This window comes from Tympanuchus pallidicinctus, unplaced genomic scaffold (assembly GCF_026119805.1).
Source record: "Tympanuchus pallidicinctus isolate F22 unplaced genomic scaffold, pur_lepc_1.0 scaffold6, whole genome shotgun sequence".
Classification (NCBI taxonomy): Eukaryota; Metazoa; Chordata; class Aves; order Galliformes; family Phasianidae; genus Tympanuchus; species Tympanuchus pallidicinctus.
Genome location: NW_026294780.1, coordinates 8,165,010 through 8,185,614, shown reverse-complemented (window position 1 = coordinate 8,185,614; position 20,605 = coordinate 8,165,010). Strand labels below are relative to the sequence as shown.

The following is a 20,605-nucleotide window of genomic DNA, read 5'->3' as shown; positions in this document are numbered from 1 at the left end:
CGCACAGACAGCTACAAATGAAGCCAGAACCTGCCAACAGAAACAAAAGAAACAGAATTGATCCATAACATTAGTGATCAATTTTCAAAGGAAAACAGGCTGCCTGTTTTTATAGGCCACCTATTCTTTGCTGTCAATTTTTCCACAAATAGAAGACTTTAATTTAGGCACTGATACCATGGGAACTTTTATGAAAAATCAAGACCCTGTTCTTCCTAGAGCTTGTTCTTATATATGAACCAATTGATTGAGGTTTCAAAAAAAGAGTTTTCAGAAGTCTACTACTACTTCCAATTTTTTATTTCTGTGTTTGTTTGTTTTTTTCCCAGGTGCCCTGAGCTAGGACTCTAACTCAATGGCAGAGAGCTCATGCACATGGTTCATTACAAGCAAATTGAATGACTAAACCAAAACAGAGAGATCAACCCACAGTGGTAGTCTTAGAGACAAACTGAAAGTAATGTATTTTTCCAGTTTTATATCTAAAACCTTTTCAACCTCTGTTCACACATTTTTACAGTCAACAAACAGTAAGAATTGTGACAAAAGGTGCTGACAGTTGAGCCCTTCCCAGGACACCCAGCCCAGCCATAAAGCAAGAAGCAAGCGCCAAGTAGCCATTATTTCCATCACATTCACCAATTCTCAAGACTCACTGAATTTGAAGTTTGAACTCAATGCCTCTTCAGTGCCCCTTGAAGAGTCTGCAAAGCTTTCAGGTAGTCTTCCTTGGCAAACTCCAGCATGACCACCTGTCTTGCCTTCATTGTTGGATGCCTATACAGCATAGTATACAGTGGGCATAATCCTGAACTATGGAAGGTGTGTTCCTGCTTCAAGGTTGTGATCTCTGACAATCCTGGTAATCTTTGTTCGATATATATTTTCCCTGAGCTGCACATCCCGAAAGCAATGGGATTTCTGGTCTGCTCTGAGCAATCTTTTCTGCCTCGGATTTGCTAGGGTTCTATCAAATGAGAAATTAAGAGAAGACGTTCTACATTTGCTGAATATGCATTTTCCATCTATTTCATGTTCAAAAGGATGACTTCTGATCAGATCTATTTAATGTAACTTCCGGTCATACACTGGCACTACTTCTCTTAAGACACTGAATCCAGCAACTGCAGTAAAGCTCTGTTGACTTCACCAGCTGAATCTGACCACACTTCATTATTCATCATATAGCAAATATTCAGACAGTATGAAGTAGAAGTATACGGATTTCCCTTTCACATCTGGTATTCCAAGTGACAAAGTAGCATACTGCTCTTTCAGTTCTGTCATGCTGCTCATGTCTTATGCTCAGTTCATGCTTGGCCAATATTAAACCAGCAGAAAAGTCAGAACAGTGCACAGTATTTTCTTAGGATGGTCCAGAAAGAAAAGAAATGGTCCTAAGTTAAAAGTGAGATAGAAAGGTTGATGCATAAGGTATAACCAGGTCTGGTATACAAAAATGATGCAATGTGGGTATCAAAAAAAACCCTTTTCACTCATTAAGGACCTTGGACTACTTCTGACAATACAGACTAATTGAACTCTTTATTGAAGAACAGTCAGGCATTAGATGGCATTGAGTAACTAATGAATTCTATAAATCATTTAAACGGATGAGATTCACAAGATGGTTTTCATTGGCAAAAACAGAACCTTAGGGCGTACATCTGCATTACCTGCTTGTAGATAAAATCATCTCTATTGCTTTCAGTTGTGATATTCTCTTTTTCTTCTATTTGCTTTCTTATTATTATCACTACTTATTTTTCCAGAAAAGGGAATTCAGTCTTCCTGCTAGCTTAGTCCTAGGCAATGCTGCCAACTGTGATGAGATCTTGGTTCCATAATAGAATGGACAAAAATGAATTTATTGCTTCAAGAACTATTTCACATATATGAATGCCAATAATTATGTGGAGTTCTGCATTACAGTTATTATGGCAGACAGGATCACCAGAATAATAAAATACAGCTTGAAATGACTTTATGATACCAATGTTTAATAAATAGGTAGTATTTTTGTCACAGCGAGCTCTTCTAATCTATAGCTAATAGAAAAAATAAACTGCAGCCTTACTCAACTGAACTGAACAAAAAAGCATCATTGGGAGCATTTTAGCCAAAATAATATGTTCTGTTGAAACTGACATAGTTTGCTAATATCATATAGCGTTGGATATCTTGACTTTTTATTTCAAATGAGCAAAAGGTATATTTTTTGCACAAAGTAATGCCTAAGGGAAGGAAATAAGATGGAGTGTAATCAGCACTGACCATACCAATACTATGATTCAGAAAGCCATCTGAAAGTTTCTCTGGGAAGCATAATTTTCTGCTGGCCTTTGCTAGCAGTAGATGATCATGCCACACACACAGCATTTCAGCTCTGCTGATCAATTAGTTAGCATGAGCAGAACTAATCATGTATCTAGTTACTCCCATTCTAAATGCATCTGCTTGAAAGGAAGTGAGAAAAAGTATGCTCAGATGCCAGATTCCCTTGCATGAAAACAAATTAAACTGTATTTGATTTAAGCATATAAGGACTTTTGTAGGTCTTGGCCTTTAGTTTCAAGCTAGCTGCAGTGGTATTGTTTTCTTCTTAGTTTCTTGTCATACAGATCATACTCACTTAGATGTCTGCATGCTTAAATATTTTCCTTTTTATAGGTAATTGAATTGCTGAAGTTTGACCACAAAAAGGGGATGTGGTTGGTGATGTTTTTGCACAGATTTTTTTTGATTATTCCATAGAGTTAGCATTTGTAATAAAAGAAAGAAGAGACTGTGTATAAAGAATCCTACCCGGCTGCCTTCGAACCTTGAGCGATCGTTGTTTGCCTTTGCTGTTTTTTCCGCAAGTTTCTTCTGCCTTTGAGGGCCTTTTCCAAAGAAAATGTAGTTGACAAAGGCATATTCAAGTAAGGCCAAGAAGACGAATACAAAGCAGCCCATAAGATACATGTCAATGGCTTTAACATAGGGAATTTTAGGCAAAGTCTCTCGCAGATGTGTGTTGATTGTTGTCATAGTCAGCACAGTTGTAATTCCTAGACAAAGAAATAAAAGAGCACACGTTTTACATATCCTAAGTGGATAATGCTTAAATTTTGTTTTCCTTTTTGGCAAATTTCCCTTGTCAGTGCAAAGTAGCTTAAAAATTTGTGAAAGCAGTCTCTCAGGTGACAACACTACAAATAAAAGCAAAATTAAAGCTTGATGCATTACTCTTCTGTTACAACATTTCCTTTTAGAGCTAGGGGAAATAATCAACAAGGGTCCCTGTCGCCACCACAGTGAATTAATATAGCTTCAGAAAAGGCACAGTAGCTGTACTGAGAATATCTCTGGGATGAAAAAATTGACCTGCAACAGGAGGGAAACATTCTGCAAAACACTAAAATGTGTGCTCTTCCAGATCTGCATTAGCCACAAACACCACAGAGACAATTTTTTAAAGCAATAACGGAACTATTTAGGGATCTGGATAGACATAACCATGTGAACAAATTAAGGCAGAGGGACTGTAAAGACATTTATCATCCAGAATTGAATTTCTAAGAGTTATCAGTTGGTTGAAGTTAGCCCTGTAGGGTCCCTCTGGAGTAGACAGAGAGAGAAAGGGACCGCCCTAGAGCAGTTCATCCCATTTACTTTAGACACCTATTTCAGTATCAGACAATGTAGTCGGCTCATGAAGAGGAATTTGAGAGCCCTAGTTTAGATCAGTAGTCTAATTTCTACATGGCTAGACAGAAGTGAGATGAGAATGAGAGACAGGTACATAGATTTCAGGAAAAAAAAGCCAAGAAGGGAGAGAAGCATTTTTATAGTGATCTACTGAACATAAATGAAGTACCCAGAAGATCTATTAGGGATGTCAAATCCTCATTTATTTGAGGATGGACGTAACACCCAAAATATATTACCAGAGCACAGTTTTGAAAGCCTGGTAAGAACAGCAAATTTATTGTTCGTCTGCTCAAATTCACAAGAAATTGCAGGTTCTGTATCTGGAAATTTTATGGGAATCAAAAATCACAGAAGGCTGAAAACATTGATTTTTGGAATAAGTCTACATTGGTAAAAGAGGCAAACCATTTTAATAGGTCCCCCTCCTTTACTATTTTTTTTCTGATTTTATATTTGTTCCTTTAGTTTGTAAGTAGTTAATAAAATGCTGGCAGAACAAAAATAAACAACAACAAAGATACTGGCATATTACAAACCACAGTTTCTTTCACCAGAAGAGACAGAAATAAAGACAAATATAAACAAGACAAATATAATTTAAAATCAAGCTGTTGGTGTTAGCAGTGTTACCCCAAGGAATTGCAGTAAACTATGAGGTTCTATAACAGATATTTTTTATATTTAGTAGGTTAGCATCATGCACATTTTCCTCTAAACTGTGAAAAAAGTTTGTTTTGATGTCAGATGTTTTGTTGCTTGAAATGCAGCAGATAAAGGGAGCTAACAAGCAGGAGGAAGACTGACTTATTATGTGGTCCAGTAATGACAGAACAAAGGGGTCAAGTTTTAGGTTAAAAGGGAAGAGATTTAGTTCAGATATTATGACAACATTTTTCACTCAGAGGGTGGTGAGGCACTGACAAAGGCTGCCCAGTGAGGTTGTGGATGCTTCATACCTGAAAGTGTTTAAGACCAGGCTGGATGGGGCTTTGAGCATCCTGGTCTAGTGGTATGTGTCCCTGCCCACAGCAGGTGATTGGAACTGGATAGGCATTGAGGTCCCTTCCAACCCAAACCACTCTATGATTCTATAATTGATTCTGTGATATGCAGCCCAGGCTTATTTAAAAATTGTATTTTGTGTAACACACCTAACTCACAGTAAAATGAAGACAGCATCTAATACACTGGGATTATTTTAAAAGAAATTTTACCAAGGTCTGTGGAAAACCTCACTGCCAGCACATGGAATGGGTGAGAGATAGTGCAAATACTATCACATATTTGCAGCCCAAAGGGATTGTTCTAGGCTGAATTACCTTCTTCCCTTGTAGGATTACATGCAATTGCTTCCCATAAGGATTCTGAAAATTACCTAAGATAAAACTGGATCTTACATCAGAAATCCCACAAATTCCTCTTTTAGTATACTCTTGACCTTGCACTTTCCTCTCTCAAATGTTTACCAAAGCCTTGATCAACAAGCAACTCAGAAGCACACATAGATGCGTAATTAATAACCTCATTTTTAGTGTCTCTTCCCAGCTGTTGTTTAGATTGCAGAAATAATTCCTTAACCTCCACATGGAGAGTTGTAGAAGCTCTTTGAGAGAGCCAGAAGATTAAGCACACTGAATGGAAGGGTGGTCACCACTAATTTAAAGGAAATACATCTCCTGGGATAACATCCTGGCACCCTGCAGGCAATACCAATGATCATGAAGGATCAAAATCCCCCTTCTGAAGATTAATAATTTACTTTAAAACACAGCTGGAGGAGGAGCAGCTGAAACTCACCTACTCAAACAAGACAATTGTGTGATTACAGCCTTTGTCAAGAGAGAACTCTAAGATTACTTTGACTTCATTCAGAGGAATTAATTCAGGAACTTCTAAGGTTAAGTAGCAACAACTCAGAGTTTTGAGCAGCAGTGCCCCAGATTTGATGCTTTTGAATATAGCTTTTGAGATTAGCCTGGGATAAGCCTCTATTTGCAGTGTCTATTGCCCACAGTCTGTGGAATGAACTACTCTTTCTTCTGTGCCTGGGTTTCTTTGTTGAAGAAACTTTTTGGTTCAGCACAGAACCAAGTTACGTATGTCCAAAGGTGCAAACACTGCCTTCAAACTTCAATATAATTTCTTCTCAGCTTCAAGCTCATAGAAGCGGCTACACAAAAGAACAAAGGATTAGGCCCATGGTACTGAACTTTATTATACAAATACCAGATGATACAAGATACAATCATCAAGGCACTAATTGTGTTCTGAGAAAAACCTATTAGATGCATTGTCATTCTCTCAAAATTACTTTCTATCATTAGGAAGTAGAACACCTGAGCTCTTGAGCTTGTTTTGAATGTATTCTCTGACTTTTGTTGAAATATTTCTGTCATCACAGTATATTACTTGATGAACCAGGGCCTCTTGTGCTACAGACAAATAGACCACATGAGACTGTCTTTTCCCTTATATGAGGAAAAAAAATGTGTAAATCTGTTATAGGAAAAAATGGAATGTCATTGGGTTTGCCAACTTCTGTCTAACCGTTTGTTCATTGCAGTTCTGGCCAGCATTTAAAATCCAGATGCTGACTGATGTATTCAAGTGTTTTCCTAATTCTGTCATGATGTCTCCAGGGTGGATCTTTGGTATCAATAGTTCATTTATGAATACAACAGAGCTGTTTGGACCCTACACTAAATCTCCCATGAAGTTACTACTTAGCTGCAATATGCTGACCATACACTAGCTCTTCAGTGGTAATGCCAGACTCTGTCATGTATACTACACATATATTCACCAACTAATCCACTTAATATGTAGAATTATTGTACCTATAGAGTAACTGCAGCTAGTATAACATATTTTCAGTCTTAAAAATTCAAATGCTAAGAAGTTATATGAGGTACATATACACAGGTATAATTGCAGCTGCACTCCTTCTGTATATTACATATTGGGTGGTGAAGTATACAGAGACAAGGTATCCTACGGATATGTCTTGGAGTATTGGTTTGCTGTGGTATATAAGAAAATAATGGGGCTAGGGAATATACTCCAATTTTAAGAAGCGAAGACAGTACAGGAGAAGTTATATAGCATGGGCTTAGAGTAAAGTTTTGAGTAAGAATGCAAATGCCAGTGGAAAAGAGAGTTGAAGATAGAATTTGGAGTGAGATAAGATGCAGGAGTTATCATAAGGATTATTTAAAGATTATTTATGGATCCATTTTATCTTTCTTGTCTATAGTTATCTGTGAGTATGTTTCTGTAATAGATGAAATACTTCATATGAAATATTTTGAAAATAGCCACCCTTATGTACAGGAGACTTTGATCAGAGAAGATCTTGGACTAGGGTCATCACCCTGTGCTAAATCCGTGTTTTTCTGCCATGAGGTAAATGGCACTATAAGCTGTCATAACAATGCAATTCTGAGGGTGAGACAGAACATCATGGTCCATAGCTGATGCGTCCCTGTGCTCTGAAGTAGCACATGGTTCTTGAGGTCCCTTCCTGCCACTGTCAGTTAAAGCAGTCAGGACCTCAGGTGGAGGCTTGGAGCTACACTTGTCTTCCCACACTGGCCTTGTGTAAAAGCCCACGCTGAAGCCCTTAGCATATGATTCTGGAGCTGGTCCCCTTGCTAAAGTTAGTGACAACAACACTAAATCTGATGAAAACAAGTCTGGGATCCATATGAGCAGCTCATGTCAGAGATTTAATGGTAGATATATTCTTGCATGCAGGGGAAAACTTATCACTTTTGAGGCAATACTGAATGACATGATTTTGACGTAAATGATTTTGGAATATCAAAACACTGACAACATGTTGCAGTCTCTTAACAACTTCCAAAGGCTACATTCAGTCTGACATTTTAATATCCCACTCAATCTCAGCACATACCAAGGGCAACTCTTGCTGCTGATGCATCATAATTGATCCAGAATGACACCCATGATAAAATGGTAATCAGTATGGAGGGCATGTAAGTTTGAAGAATAAAGTATCCAATATTTCTCTTCAACCTGAAGCTCAATGAGAGTCTTGGATAGGCACCTAAGAGAAAGGAAGGAAAAACAGTGTTATTTATGCTGAAGTAAAGACACTTGCAGATACTTCAGTTTCTGTAGAAACTAAAGCATGCACATTTTATGGGGTACTATGACATCTGCAGAACAGTAGGGAAAATGCCTTCACTGTATTACTGGTTGGTATTAAAAGAAAACTTGCAGAGAATATCCAAGCAATTTGTATTTGGGAAGAAAAGAGAGTAAGTTATTCTAAATTACTGAACAGATGGATAAGCACTGGTGAGTTTTCAAAGACAGATGCTTAGGTCGCCATGTAAAATACTTATCTAACTATACAATTTCAAGTCTTAAATGTGCATAGTTTGGTATTTACGTGGAAGAGTTGTTCTTGATGTCATATTCCTTAATTACATCTGAATTATGAGAAACATGATACCTGCAGTGTCAAAAATATAATGAATCCAAATGAATGAAAACCTTCAGATCACCTCCAAAGGTCTCTCAAATCAACTAAGGCTGAGCAGAATTTTTCTTCAAAAAATATTTTAGTAAAAAAATTGAAGAATGCATAGGTGTATGTACATAGTATACACAAGATTCACAGATTATAGAATCATTATATATTGTTTCAATGAGAACAAATGATGAAATAATGAATAATCTCAACGTCAGTTTTTAAAAAACAAACATTATATTATTTTAACTTAAAATTTGTGTACTTTAAAATTAGTTGCAATCTAACTGAATATAGTTAATATACTTACAATGCCCAGACATTAAAAAAGCAGTGATTTCTTGTACCAAATGCAAACAGGATAAAAACTGAGGGCAGTTGTACAAGAAAAAGATATACGAATGCACACAATACCAGTTCCACATCTTCAGTGTTTCCATTACTAGTCTTAGATATGATACTTCTAATAGTTCACCTAAAAGCTCTAGTTAAAACCAACAATGCAGAAAAGAGTTTCTGAACATACCCTGTTCTTATCCTTAGAACAAATTCCACCCATCCTGCTGCAAACGTATGCAAGATGTGACACAATGTGACAAATAAATCAGAATTTACAAGTGTCTTAAAATAAATATTAGCTTAAAATTATGTTCATATTTTTGCATCTGAGAAACAACATCTGCCCATGTATACATGAATGGCCAGCAGGACAAGAGAGATAATTGTTCCCCTCCAGTCAGCCCTTGGGAGGCCCCATTTGGAGTACTGTGACCAGGTCTGTCAGCCCCAGTGCAAGGAGGATGTGGAACTGTTGGAGAGAGTTCAGAGGAGAGCCACGAAGCTGATCAGAGGGCTGGAGCACCTCTTCTGTAAAGAACGGTTGAAGGAGTTGTGCTTGTTCAGGCTGGAGAAGACTGGGGAGACCTCACTGTGGAGTTTCAGTATTTAAATACAGCTTATAAACAAGATGGAGAGTGACTGACAGAGATAGGACAAGGGGGAATGGTTTTAAAGTAAAAGAACAGAGATTTAATTTGGATGTTAAGAGGAAATTCTTAGGATTCTGAGGATACTGAGGCACTCAGTTGCCCAGAGAAGTTGTGCTGCCCCACCCCTGGAGGCATTCAAGGCCAGCTTGGATGGGACTTAGAGCAACTTTTTCTAGAGGGACATGTCCCTGCCCATGGCAAGGTCTTCAAGGTCCCTTCCAATCCAAATCTTACTGTGAATATAAGAACTATGGATTTCGTGAGAAAGAAAGCAAAAGAAGGAATAGAAAACTTCAGATTTCTCTTCACCACATTATTGGTGGGTGAGCTTTGGGTCATGCAACAGAAAGAATACTATGGAGTTTCCAGGCAGCAGAAGCATTCAAAGAGAGTCAAACTTTGCATTTGGTGGATACAACATAGCTCCATCTTCTTGATCAGCAGGTAGGAATTAAGAAGGGTGCTTGATTCTATTTCAAAAAGCAGTTGATTAAGCAACTGATTTGAGCTGCATATATGTGAGCTAAGGTTCTGTTACATTTACAGGAGAGCCAGTTCATCTAGTCAATCTAGTAAATGAAACCTAAAGAATTATTTCACTGACTCCTGAAATAAGCTCCTAGTGGGGGACTGATTTTGTCTCCAGAGTCTACAGACTGTATTCCCATTGATTAGATTCCTATCAACTGTAATAGAAGTTTAGACATCTAATTCAAATGCAGACACTGAAATTAATTATATTCACCTTAAAAGAGATCAAAAAGAATCCCTACCTTGCAAGTTTCAGAGTAGGTTCAAGGCAGTTTGTGGCTCCTGGGTAGTCTAATCAACAGTCTCGCTAGCATCACAGCCACTTATTGGAGTTGACACTTTCCTCTATTTCCAGAGGTAAATAGAGCGTCATGCTGTTTGGTGATGATTTTCCAGGCTCAAAATTTATTGGGAATTTATCTGGATCTCAGGAAATTTCAGAATTATTTGATCTTTGTGTAGTTCAAGTTGAAACTAAAATATGAGCTAGTAGCTTCATTTTTAGATACCATGCAGGCAAGGTTCTCCTTTATGTAGCTCTCCCAGAGACTATGGAAGTTTGTATTACTTCCCCTTTAATTACCTTTATGCCTTCACAGATGATCTACTGGCCCTATCTCCAGACTGCCATTTCTAGTATCCTATCTCACTTCCAGCAAACAATTCACAGGAAAGGAGTCTGTGGAGAAGCAAATCAACAAACAAACAAAACCCTAAAAGAAGGAACACTGCTGTGATGCTGTTTATTTATTCCTCTTTACAAGAAGGCTAAAGCTCACTGAACAGGATGGGTCATAACCTACATGAAACAAAAATCCCAAGCCCAGATCTTCACCTATCTAAAAAGAATCATCTGGTACATAGGTCACACCTGGAGTAATGTCTCCTATTTATTTCTATAGAAGCTGCAATGCATACAAAGAGCACAATAACACTATTAGACAGAGCAAATTCTCAGCTACAAAACGTCATTATTCATCACAGTCACCACCATTAGCTATGAATCTTCATCAGCAATGAACAAAAGCCTGAATGCCATGCTTGTAAAAATCTCCACCAGCAGAGGTGACAGCTCTGCGTGGCCATCTGGAATGTCACTTACCTTTCACATTGCTGCTGCCACTGCTGAAATGCGCTACCCACTGATTCACTGTGCTCATATCCACTGTTTGGTCTCCATAAACGTTCAGCAAGTGTCAATGACTTCCATGTCAGATGTCATTGTGCCAGACTGCCTCTCTGCTGCTATCTGTTGCATGGCAACTACATGTAATGGAATATTGGTGGGATGGTTCAACCCCTACTGCTATACCACCAACATCTGCCTCTGATATTGTGGACGAACACAATAAAACAAGAAGCATTATTTTCAGAGCAGCCCTTGTATAGTCTATTTAATAAAAATGGATTTCTTGGTTGTAAGCTCAACAATTACACACTGATATTTGCCTGATTATGCTTGGATAATGATTTGTCAGTTAAGGCCCAGTACGTGTGCAGATTAATTAACAGGAAATTCTAGCTGCCAACTCTGCATACTTTTTTTTTTTTTTTTCCTCAAAAATATTTTGCTGCTGTTCAGGGGCAAGATTTTTACCTTTCTTTCCATCTCGTGTAACTTGTTGCTGTCCACGTGCTAATTTAAATATTAGAGAGATAACAGAATTTGGCCTAAAGTATTTAAATCTAAAAACAGTACTGGAAATGAAGATGTGAAAACAAATACTTCATAACTGAAGTCAAAGTGTTTCTCCTTCATATATTTGAGCACTCGGTTAAAAAGTGATCACTTGTTCCTGTTTCAAATTCATTAAACACTAGTAAGCTGAAATATCTAGCTCCAAGACTAGATTAGCCCCCTGCTGTTTTATGCAGGTATGAAACAAGATAAGAGAGCTGGTCAGTAACAGAATTCTTAAATTAATCTGCTCTTCTGAGAAGGTTCTTCAGTTCACTGGAAATGTACTCTACAGATTGATCCTTCAGAATATGCCAAATAATTAATTTTCAAACCTTTTAAGACTACCTTCCTTCTACCAACAGGTTGCTCATCTGGCTCAGACTGCTATGCATTTTGAAGCTTTCAGGAGGCATGTTATATATCTCCATTCCTGTTTAGTTTCTTAGCATTCATTGATAACATATATTTAGGAGATGGGTTCAGTCCACAGATTAGATATTTCAGGTGCTTTCATGTGGATATTTACATACAGATGGTGCATAAACTCCTGGTGTAAACCACACAGAAGTAGATGTAATAGCCGTCAGATTCTAAGGGGATGGTTCATCTGCTTGTGTAGAGGTGTCTAATGCCATCTGAGATGTCTCCTATGACATTCAGGTCTATGACATGAGTCTCTTTGGTATTCAGCAGATATTGGGAATGGTCAAGCCATCCTTTTCTTCTTCACAGCATTTTAAATACTACTTCTTAATTTCATCACAGATAAAGAGAACAGGTTTTTCCTTCTGTCTTTGTAGGTGTTTTCTAGACACATAAAAAGTTCAATTTCTATTATGTATTCTCTTTCTTTTTTAAAATACCTGACCATATCTGGATCTCCTGTAATCTCACGTATTACATTTTCTATACTTCCAGTCATTCTTATCAATCTCCCCCAGGCTTCTGTTGTACCACAGCTTTCTTGAAGAATTCTACCAAAAATAGTCAGCTCAAGCAATGCATGTCAGACTCCACATAAGGATGTTTTTGGTTTTTTTTCCCCACCAAAAAAATCTTATTTGTTCACATTCAGTCTGAGATCAGCAGTAGGCCCTAGACTTCCAAGTAAATAACTTCAGTCTCACCAGATATTTCCTAGCCTGAATTTGGATAGGAATAATTAGTTGCATAGGTGTTGTATCTCAAAGCCAAAACATCCCAAGCCTAACATTTTCCACAAAAATATACATATTCCACAAAAATCAGAACATAGGAATTTTGGTCTTGAGAAGAAATTTAAAAGTGTGCTGACTTTATCTGTCAGATTCACTGGAATGTTTTAGATTTAGTATCGGAATTAGGCACGAAGTTCTGAGAAACAAATGTGCTGATTCCTTTCAATGGAAATATTTGACATGAAAGTTCATAATCAATGAAGTTTTTTCATAATGTCCAAAACCAAAATAACAGTAAATGTAGTATTCTATCTTCATCAATGACAAAAATTATATGCTTCAGAAGATGGTACAAGAAACACGGAATAATCTGTTCTTCTTGATTGTCTCTTTTTACTCCTCAATGTCAAGCTGTCTTAAATTCTGAGACATGAGTTTTTTTTTTTATCTCCTCCACAGACTTGTTGAAAAGAACTGTTGCAACTCTGAATACCTGGTCAGTTATGCAAAAGTCTGCCCACAGTTTTCATTCTCTCTCATATTTGTCTCACAGCTCTTTGGAATTGTCTTTTTCCAGAATTTAACAAATCTCTTTAATCTCTGAATCATTTAATCATGTCATTACTGAAACATATCATACTGAACTGAAAGGTGGCTTTGGACTGTCATAAAAACTTCCCAGATATATATTTCTCTTTATACTCATTGTTGTCTGAAAGAGACATTCTAGAAAAGCGTATCCAGTCCTGGGGAGGGCCAGATAAATCCTAACTACCAAAGGTGATACTGGTTGCAAAAAGGAGCAATTTATGATCAGAGTATCTGTTTACCTTAAAAAAAAAAAAAAAAAAAATTAAAAAAAAAAAGCCATCAAAAAACAGCCTCCAATACCTCCCATACACAATAAGAAACAAAACCAGCAGCAGTAAGGAAAACCATCATAATAATTTCGATCCCAGCCATGTGTACATTTTGTACTGAAATACAACTCATGATTCTGTGTACTTTGAAACAGATGCTGTGTCCATAGAGTGGGTGAAGTGATGCTTACAAACATCATAGAAGTATGCTTCACTTGTTCTACTGTACTGGGACACACAGAAGAGCACATTTCTGTGGTCTGAAGAGGACAGAAAATCTGGAGGTCCCAGTAGTGCTCCCCAACTCACTGAAGGCTTTCTGTGTTGCTTTAATCTTGTCACACACACACAGGAACATTTTCTATGCTGGTACCTAACGTTAAATGTCTAAATCAGTGCAAACAATGATTAAAAAGAACCGTGAATGTAAAATTCTCTATACAACAGCAAAACAAACATGCACAGAAAAGCTGTAGGAAGGTACTCATAAAAACTGTGTTTTTTAAATCTAATATGCCATAACATACTTTGGTACAATCAGTAAACTTGTAGGCTACATCTTTTGAACTGATGATTCAGAGGTGAATGACTTCATATTTATTTAGATCATACACGTTTAGGCGTATGGTTAAGTATGACACACATGCACACAAAAGAAAAAGGAAAATGAAACAAGAAATGCTATTTCACAGGCTCCTGCCTCCAGGCCTTATTGAGTCATTTCTTCAGCCACTCACACAACACAGTTCTAAGACTATATATAACAATGATAAATAAAACAATAATTGTCATATAGAAGATAATTAAATACTGAGTAGGCAAATGATAATACTTGCCTGTGGCAAAGACAACATTCTTGGACACCAGTCTATATTCCACGATGGAGAACTGAGGAAGCTCAATCCTTTCCACACCAGTGACTGCATTATCTCCACCTCTCCAGTAGAACTCTATGTCGTCAGTCGTGTAGCCATCTGCAGGCCAGGCAGGAGAGCAAGTGAGAAACAACAGCAGACAGGAGCAGAGCTTCAAATACAGTACACACGGTCTGTCCTTTGAGGCAATGAAAAGGATCAGAACAGTTGGACCAGTGTATGAATTTTTGTTCTAAATCTCTCCTGAAAAGGTGCTTGCATTACAGTCCGCACAGGAGTTTGAGGCAAAATACTGTGTTTTTTTTTTTTCTTTCTTTCTTTATTTCTATCATTCTTATAGCATTCACTCTAGGATTAATGGCCCCAATAAGACAGGAAATACCACCCATTAGCACTTTCAGGGATTGCAGGCTGCAATCTACAAAATCACAGATCAGTCTGATTTAAGATATCATACACATCTAGACTGATAACAAGTGCATATTTACATTGGTAATCACCAGAAAAAATGTGGATTATTATATAAATAGAGATAAACATAGCTGGGCCAGATATTTTCCAATCACACCGAAGGGTGTGAGTCACACTGTTTCCATTAAGCTTCTGCAGTGGACGACCCCAGCTGAATATAGAGCATGTACTAGCGCAGACTCCAGCCAGTTGCAGAAATGGAGTAGGAACCCTTGAAGCAGAAACATACATCTGAATATTGCAGTTCTAGGACACGACTAGGTGGAAACGTGAGTCTGGTTCTATGTGGAACAGACCTACAAACCATAAATGGGGCTGATTTGAGAGCCCAGGGGGTCCTGCAACAAGAGCATCCATGCATAAAAAAAGAAAGAAAACAATATCACAGTGATCTTCTTCTTTAAAACGAATCTGATTAAAATATGAATGTTCATTCTCTTGTGTTTACAATAAGCATCCAGTCAGTGGCTCTGCTAGCTCAGGCTGGAACAACAAACTGCTGCATTCTGTCCTAGACCTGTTCTCCTAGGATGGATCCTTCCGTAGAAATGTATGAATCTGTATGTTTAAAAGGTCAAATAAATAAACAGAAGCAGATGATAATTACTTGATTCACACCATGGTTATAGACACCAGTGAAAATGTTCTGTATTTGTATAAATGGAAAACTACCCCACATCTGTGCCAAGTTTTACATGCATCTTCTTATGTACGTACAGCTTTCTATTTCGAGAGTACAGTTCTGTTCATCTAGCGGGTATCTTCTCAAGTCCATCATACAAGCTGCAGTGGTTGTGATTCTGAAATACAAACACCAAATAGAATTGCTATACAGCTTGTAATCCTTTTTTTTTTTCTTTTAATTGCTCTTTTTTTTTTTTTTCTCTCACAGTGAGGACTCTCTTTGAAGAATAGCTTTACATAATTAAAAATCTGGTCCATACTTTTACAATGAGCAGCAGCTTACAACAACAGCAGATACACTGACCTCAATGGAAATACTCACCAAGACTTACACTCATGTGACCAGTCCCTTTGGAGCTCAAACCTATCTGCATATGCAAATATTTCAAAAACCTTTGCTGAGATTAAACAATATGACTTTATAGCAGAAAACACAAGGCAATAAAAGTCTGCTACAAATGTCAAAATTGTAAGAGCTGTGTGAATAACCCATTTATTGTTCCTGTGGCAGCTGGAGAAAAAAAGCCTGAAATGTTGAAGAAACACTGCAAGTCCAGCAAAACGCTTTGGTTTAAAGTTCAGTTTATTTCTCCAGTTTTCAAAAGTAAATTAAAAGAGACTTTGCAATGAAATGTTATATTGAATTTTCAGTTTTCCCCCAACTCAGAATACATTTTTGCTTTTTAATTTCCAGTGCTGGCAATATAGCACACTAATGATGAATTTTTAAACCATTTCACTACTGATGAATCTGCATTTTTAATCCAACTCTTCAATACCAAGAATATCAGCAACACACACATGCATGACCGAAACAACTTATTAAGAGATTCACAAAGCATTTGGCCTTTCTTTTCGAATTAATGGACTGACATAATTAGTAAAATTTTTTTTTTTAATTCAACTTTTAGAAAGATACAACTGTGTGCACTAACTTGTGATTAACCTCCAGTGTTATTTCAGAATACTGCTGAGTCATAGTTGTCGTCGTAATGGATGGATCTCATCATCATGGATTATCTCTTATCAATCTCTTTTTAGTGCCTTTATATGAATTTCACATTATTTTCTGGGCCTCATTAGGTCCAGTCTTTACTGATCCTTTTCTAATTTAAACATGGCATGGACCTTGTACAGAGTTAATTCCTGAACAAATAATATTCTGGTGATAATTTATGCTAATGACATAGAAGGGAAAATGCATTAAATGCTCCTTGAAAAGATGGGACTCTCAATTTTAAGTTTTGTCCATGTGCTTTTTCTGTTCAGAACTTTCTGTTTCATCCCTCAGGCTTTTGAAATGACAGCCATCTAGTTTGGTAAACTGGTTTAAAATTCATGGGCAGCATTTACAGATGAGAGACGTAGTTAGAAGTTTTTATTCAACTCTCATGCCCCACATCTGGTTTTACTATAAATGTCTCATCCAGTTCACTGAGAAACAGAAGAAAAAAATGCTTTTCCTGAGCAAATAGCTTATTTCAGGTAGATAACTTCACATAATATTCCAGGGAAGGGAGTTGCAATATCCCCTCCAACCATCTCACAGTATAGTAGAAGTCACACCTCTATGACTGTGGAAAATGATTTTGTAAGAAAGCATTCTAATTTCTTTGTATGGAGAGAGACAGTTGTATGGGCAGAAAGGCAACGGGTAGGTCAAGCAACAAAAAAAAGCTCAAGGATATATTTTCATTTGTGTTCTACCAGCAGACAGTGGAAAGGCACACATTGGATCATTGTCCCTCTCAGACTAGGGCAGAATTATGCCTCTGCCACTGCTGTCCATTCTATGTGCCCTCAGACTGCCCTTATATTAAGTCCCATAAGCTTTCAGGTATCATGTATTGATTACAGGATGACTTCAGGTCAACCCACCTCCAGCTGTCTGCTGGGAGATGCCCTGGTTCTATACAAGAATCTGTACAATTCCTGCTCAAGCATCTTTTTATACTATGTATGCAGTATGTAAGATTTTAATTTCGTAAATAACCAGCAAGAAACATACAAACAAAAAGATACAGTTAGATGTAGAAAGGAATAGGTTTAGCAGATTTACTCAAAGTAACTTGAGTGCTTAGAGGTCCCCGCTGAATGAACTTTCAAGCAAACAAATTTAACTTGCACGAATGCTCAACAAAAGCAAATGCTAATTTCTCTAACTTGTGTATGCTACCAAAAAGAAAAGGTTTATTATTTATGGGATGGGATGCTTCCTTACACAGCAGGACAAGATTTCAAGAAGTCATCATTACAGCAGTGACAGGGAAACAATTACAAGCCAGATAAAGATAAAGCTGAACACAGATGCACATATATTTTGTTTGGAAGCAAGAAACACAATATATTTTTAATTGTTAAAATTCTCCATTCTGATTATCTGTCCTCTGGATATAGCTTCTCTTATCTTCTGTGTTACTTTATTATAGAATCATCATAGAATCATAGAATTGGATTGAAAAGAACCACAAGGATCATCTAGTTTAACTCCCCTGCTATGTGCAGGGTCGCAACCACTATGCCAGGCTGCCCAGAGCCACATCCAGCCTGGCCTTGAATGCCTCCAGGGATGGGGCATCCACAGTCTCCTTGGGCAACCGGTTCCACCCTCTGAGTGAAAAATTTCCTTCTAATATCCAACCTAAACCTCCCCTGTCTCAGTTTAAAACCATTCCCCTTGTCCTATTACTATCCACCCTCTTAAACAGCTGTTCCCCCCTCCTGTTTATACACTCCCTTCAGGTATGGGAAGGCCACAATGAGGTCTCCCCAGTCTTCTGTTCTCTAAGCTAAACAAGCCCAGTTCCCTCAACCTTTCTTCATCGCAGAGGTACTCCAGCCCTCTGATCATCTTAGTGGCCCTGGACTGATCACCTTTCATATATTGGTAGATTGTACGGGGACACCATCGTTGATGTTCTAGGAGGTGCTGCATAAACAACTAACAGAAAAATGCTCTCTATACCCCAAAAGTTTACAATATAAATCAGTCTAAGTGATACAAATACATTTTATTTGACTGGGTCATGGTCCTGACAGATAATTTGATCCTCTCTTTATCTTAATTCAGAAATATATTCATAAAAAAAAAAAAAAAAAAAAAAAAAAAAAAAAAAAAGTCCGGCTGAGCTGCAACATCTGACCATCACAACTAACTTTTCCATCTTGTGAACATCTATCATGTTTTATGTATGGGTGATAACCACGTGATGCCTTCCATACAAAATAAATACATTCCTCCACTCCATTTATTTATTAACACTGTACTGCTTGAGAACAAGAAGTCTACATATGACAAGTGTACAAGCAGTGGAAAAGACTGCTTTTAATTGTCAATCTATAATGCCTTTGTTTCTGTTTTGATCTATTATGGAAAAAGCCATTGTACAGTCCTAAATTTGTCTACTGTTCTGAACAAGGTGGAAAAAAAATAGTATGATGCTCAAAGAAATTCCCCATAAACAACTTATACTCCAAAAGGCTACAGTCCCATTCCCTCATCTTCATAGACTTTTGCTGCAATAGCAAACTGTTTTTTTCTGAAGTAGACATAAAACTTGGATAACTGAAGGTCAAGCATTTCAAAAATGCGATAAATTCCGCATTATTCAGAAGAGAACACAGAGCCCTTGTGGCCTAAGGATCACTTCTGCTACATTTCTTTTGAGGAACTGCTTTGCTCTGTGGATATTCTATAATCGGTTGCAACCCTCCAAAATTTCTTCTGTTATTTTCAGTGACCCCGTATTTTGTGGCACATAAAACTCCAGGTTCTGGTCTCAGCCCACAGGATGAATCACTGTCTCCAGCCTGCACCTTGAGACCAAGGCCACCAGGATGCTCTCAAGACACAATGCAAGAAGAAAAGCTAGTGATAAAGCAACATAAAACTGAGCTCTTTGGATTAGGAGAGCTAAGGGTTAGATATTTTCTTCCATCTGATCAAAGTATTCTTTGTTTTGCCAAGATTTAATTTCAGACAGTAATTCTTCATTAAGTAAATCAACTGCTTCACATTTAGCAAAATCTGACCACAAATGCTGCATGTTGTTTGAGAGCTTGTAAAGAATGTTGCCACACATGAGACACTGTTGAAATCCCTGTCAAGTGAGTACAATGAAGTCAAGTGTTTGGATATTCCCATTTTGCAGAACTGGACACTATCCTATTCAAATATAGTTTAACAGAAAATCCTTATCTGGATGACTCCAAATATTTTTAGAACGTGCCAGATATACTTTTATACATTATTATGACCACAAGGATTCTAAACTCCATTATTTTTCATTACTTTGCTTTTGGGAATGATTCTTGAGATGCAGTAATAAAAACAATAGTATCTTGCATCTTTTTTATATTTAACTACCTGTGAAAGAATCCTATGCTTGCAGTGCTCAATATTGCATATAAAGTACACAAAATTAAAAGCTCATTTTGCTTAAGTTAATTTTAAATACATTTTCTGAAAATACTAAGCTTATTTGAAACTTCTTACTAGGTTGAGACTATTTTTATTTTGTCTTGTTTTAATTTTGTCTACAGATGTGTGGGCTGTAATATAAAAGGAGTTAAAGGTGATTGACCAAGACCCAAGTCAGGAAAAGAGTTCACCCACTCATTAAAAAACAAAACAAAACAAAAAAAACCAAAGCAGGTAATATTCTGATACTGTAAATCTAATCCATGTGCAGCACATTTCAAATCTCATTCATTTCTATACTTTGTCCCACAGTTAAAAATGTAAGAAAACTTCCTATGATGGAAACAAAGTTTACATTACCAAAGACTTGTTTTGCTGATATTGTGCAAATCACCAGAGCATACAGAATTTACCTGTCCAAAGAAAGGAATTTTTTTTATACCACTGAGTATTCCATCAAGTTTTTTGGCTTGTTTAATTATGTACATTTATTAAGGCAGGGGTTTTCTGGCACTCTTATTCATAAAAGTTATGATAGAAAACAAAGAAAACACAGACCAATCCTAAAACACAGGATCATGTAAGGATGCTTTGTTGCTCTCGTTTGAAATATAAAACGCTGTAGTGCTGATCTCTGTTTGAAAAAATTGCTGAAGGTACATAGAGGCATGGTCTTAATAGTACTGAATCCATTTAACCAGAACTGTTTGTAGCTTTCTTTTTCTCTATAGAGAGCATATGCACACACA

The 20,605-nt window shown here is 37.2% G+C and overlaps 1 protein-coding gene across 4 annotated transcripts in view; it reads right to left on the bottom strand.

Annotated features, from left to right (window-relative positions):
• GABRB3 (gamma-aminobutyric acid type A receptor subunit beta3) overlaps positions 1 to 20,605 on the bottom strand; it is a 112,750-nt gene that overhangs the window by 10,659 nt on the left and 81,486 nt on the right. For 3 of the 4 annotated variants that reach the window (XM_052664657.1, XM_052664656.1, XM_052664658.1), the window contains 4 exons: positions 15,470 to 15,552; positions 14,243 to 14,380; positions 7,607 to 7,759; positions 2,806 to 3,050 (listed from right to left, as the gene is read on the bottom strand). In XM_052664657.1, the coding sequence (XP_052520617.1) occupies positions 2,806 to 3,050; positions 7,607 to 7,759; positions 14,243 to 14,380; positions 15,470 to 15,552 (619 nt within the window). The remainder of the gene's footprint in view (positions 1 to 2,805; positions 3,051 to 7,606; positions 7,760 to 14,242; positions 14,381 to 15,469; positions 15,553 to 20,605) is intronic. The other variant, XM_052664659.1, reaches the window with a different exon arrangement.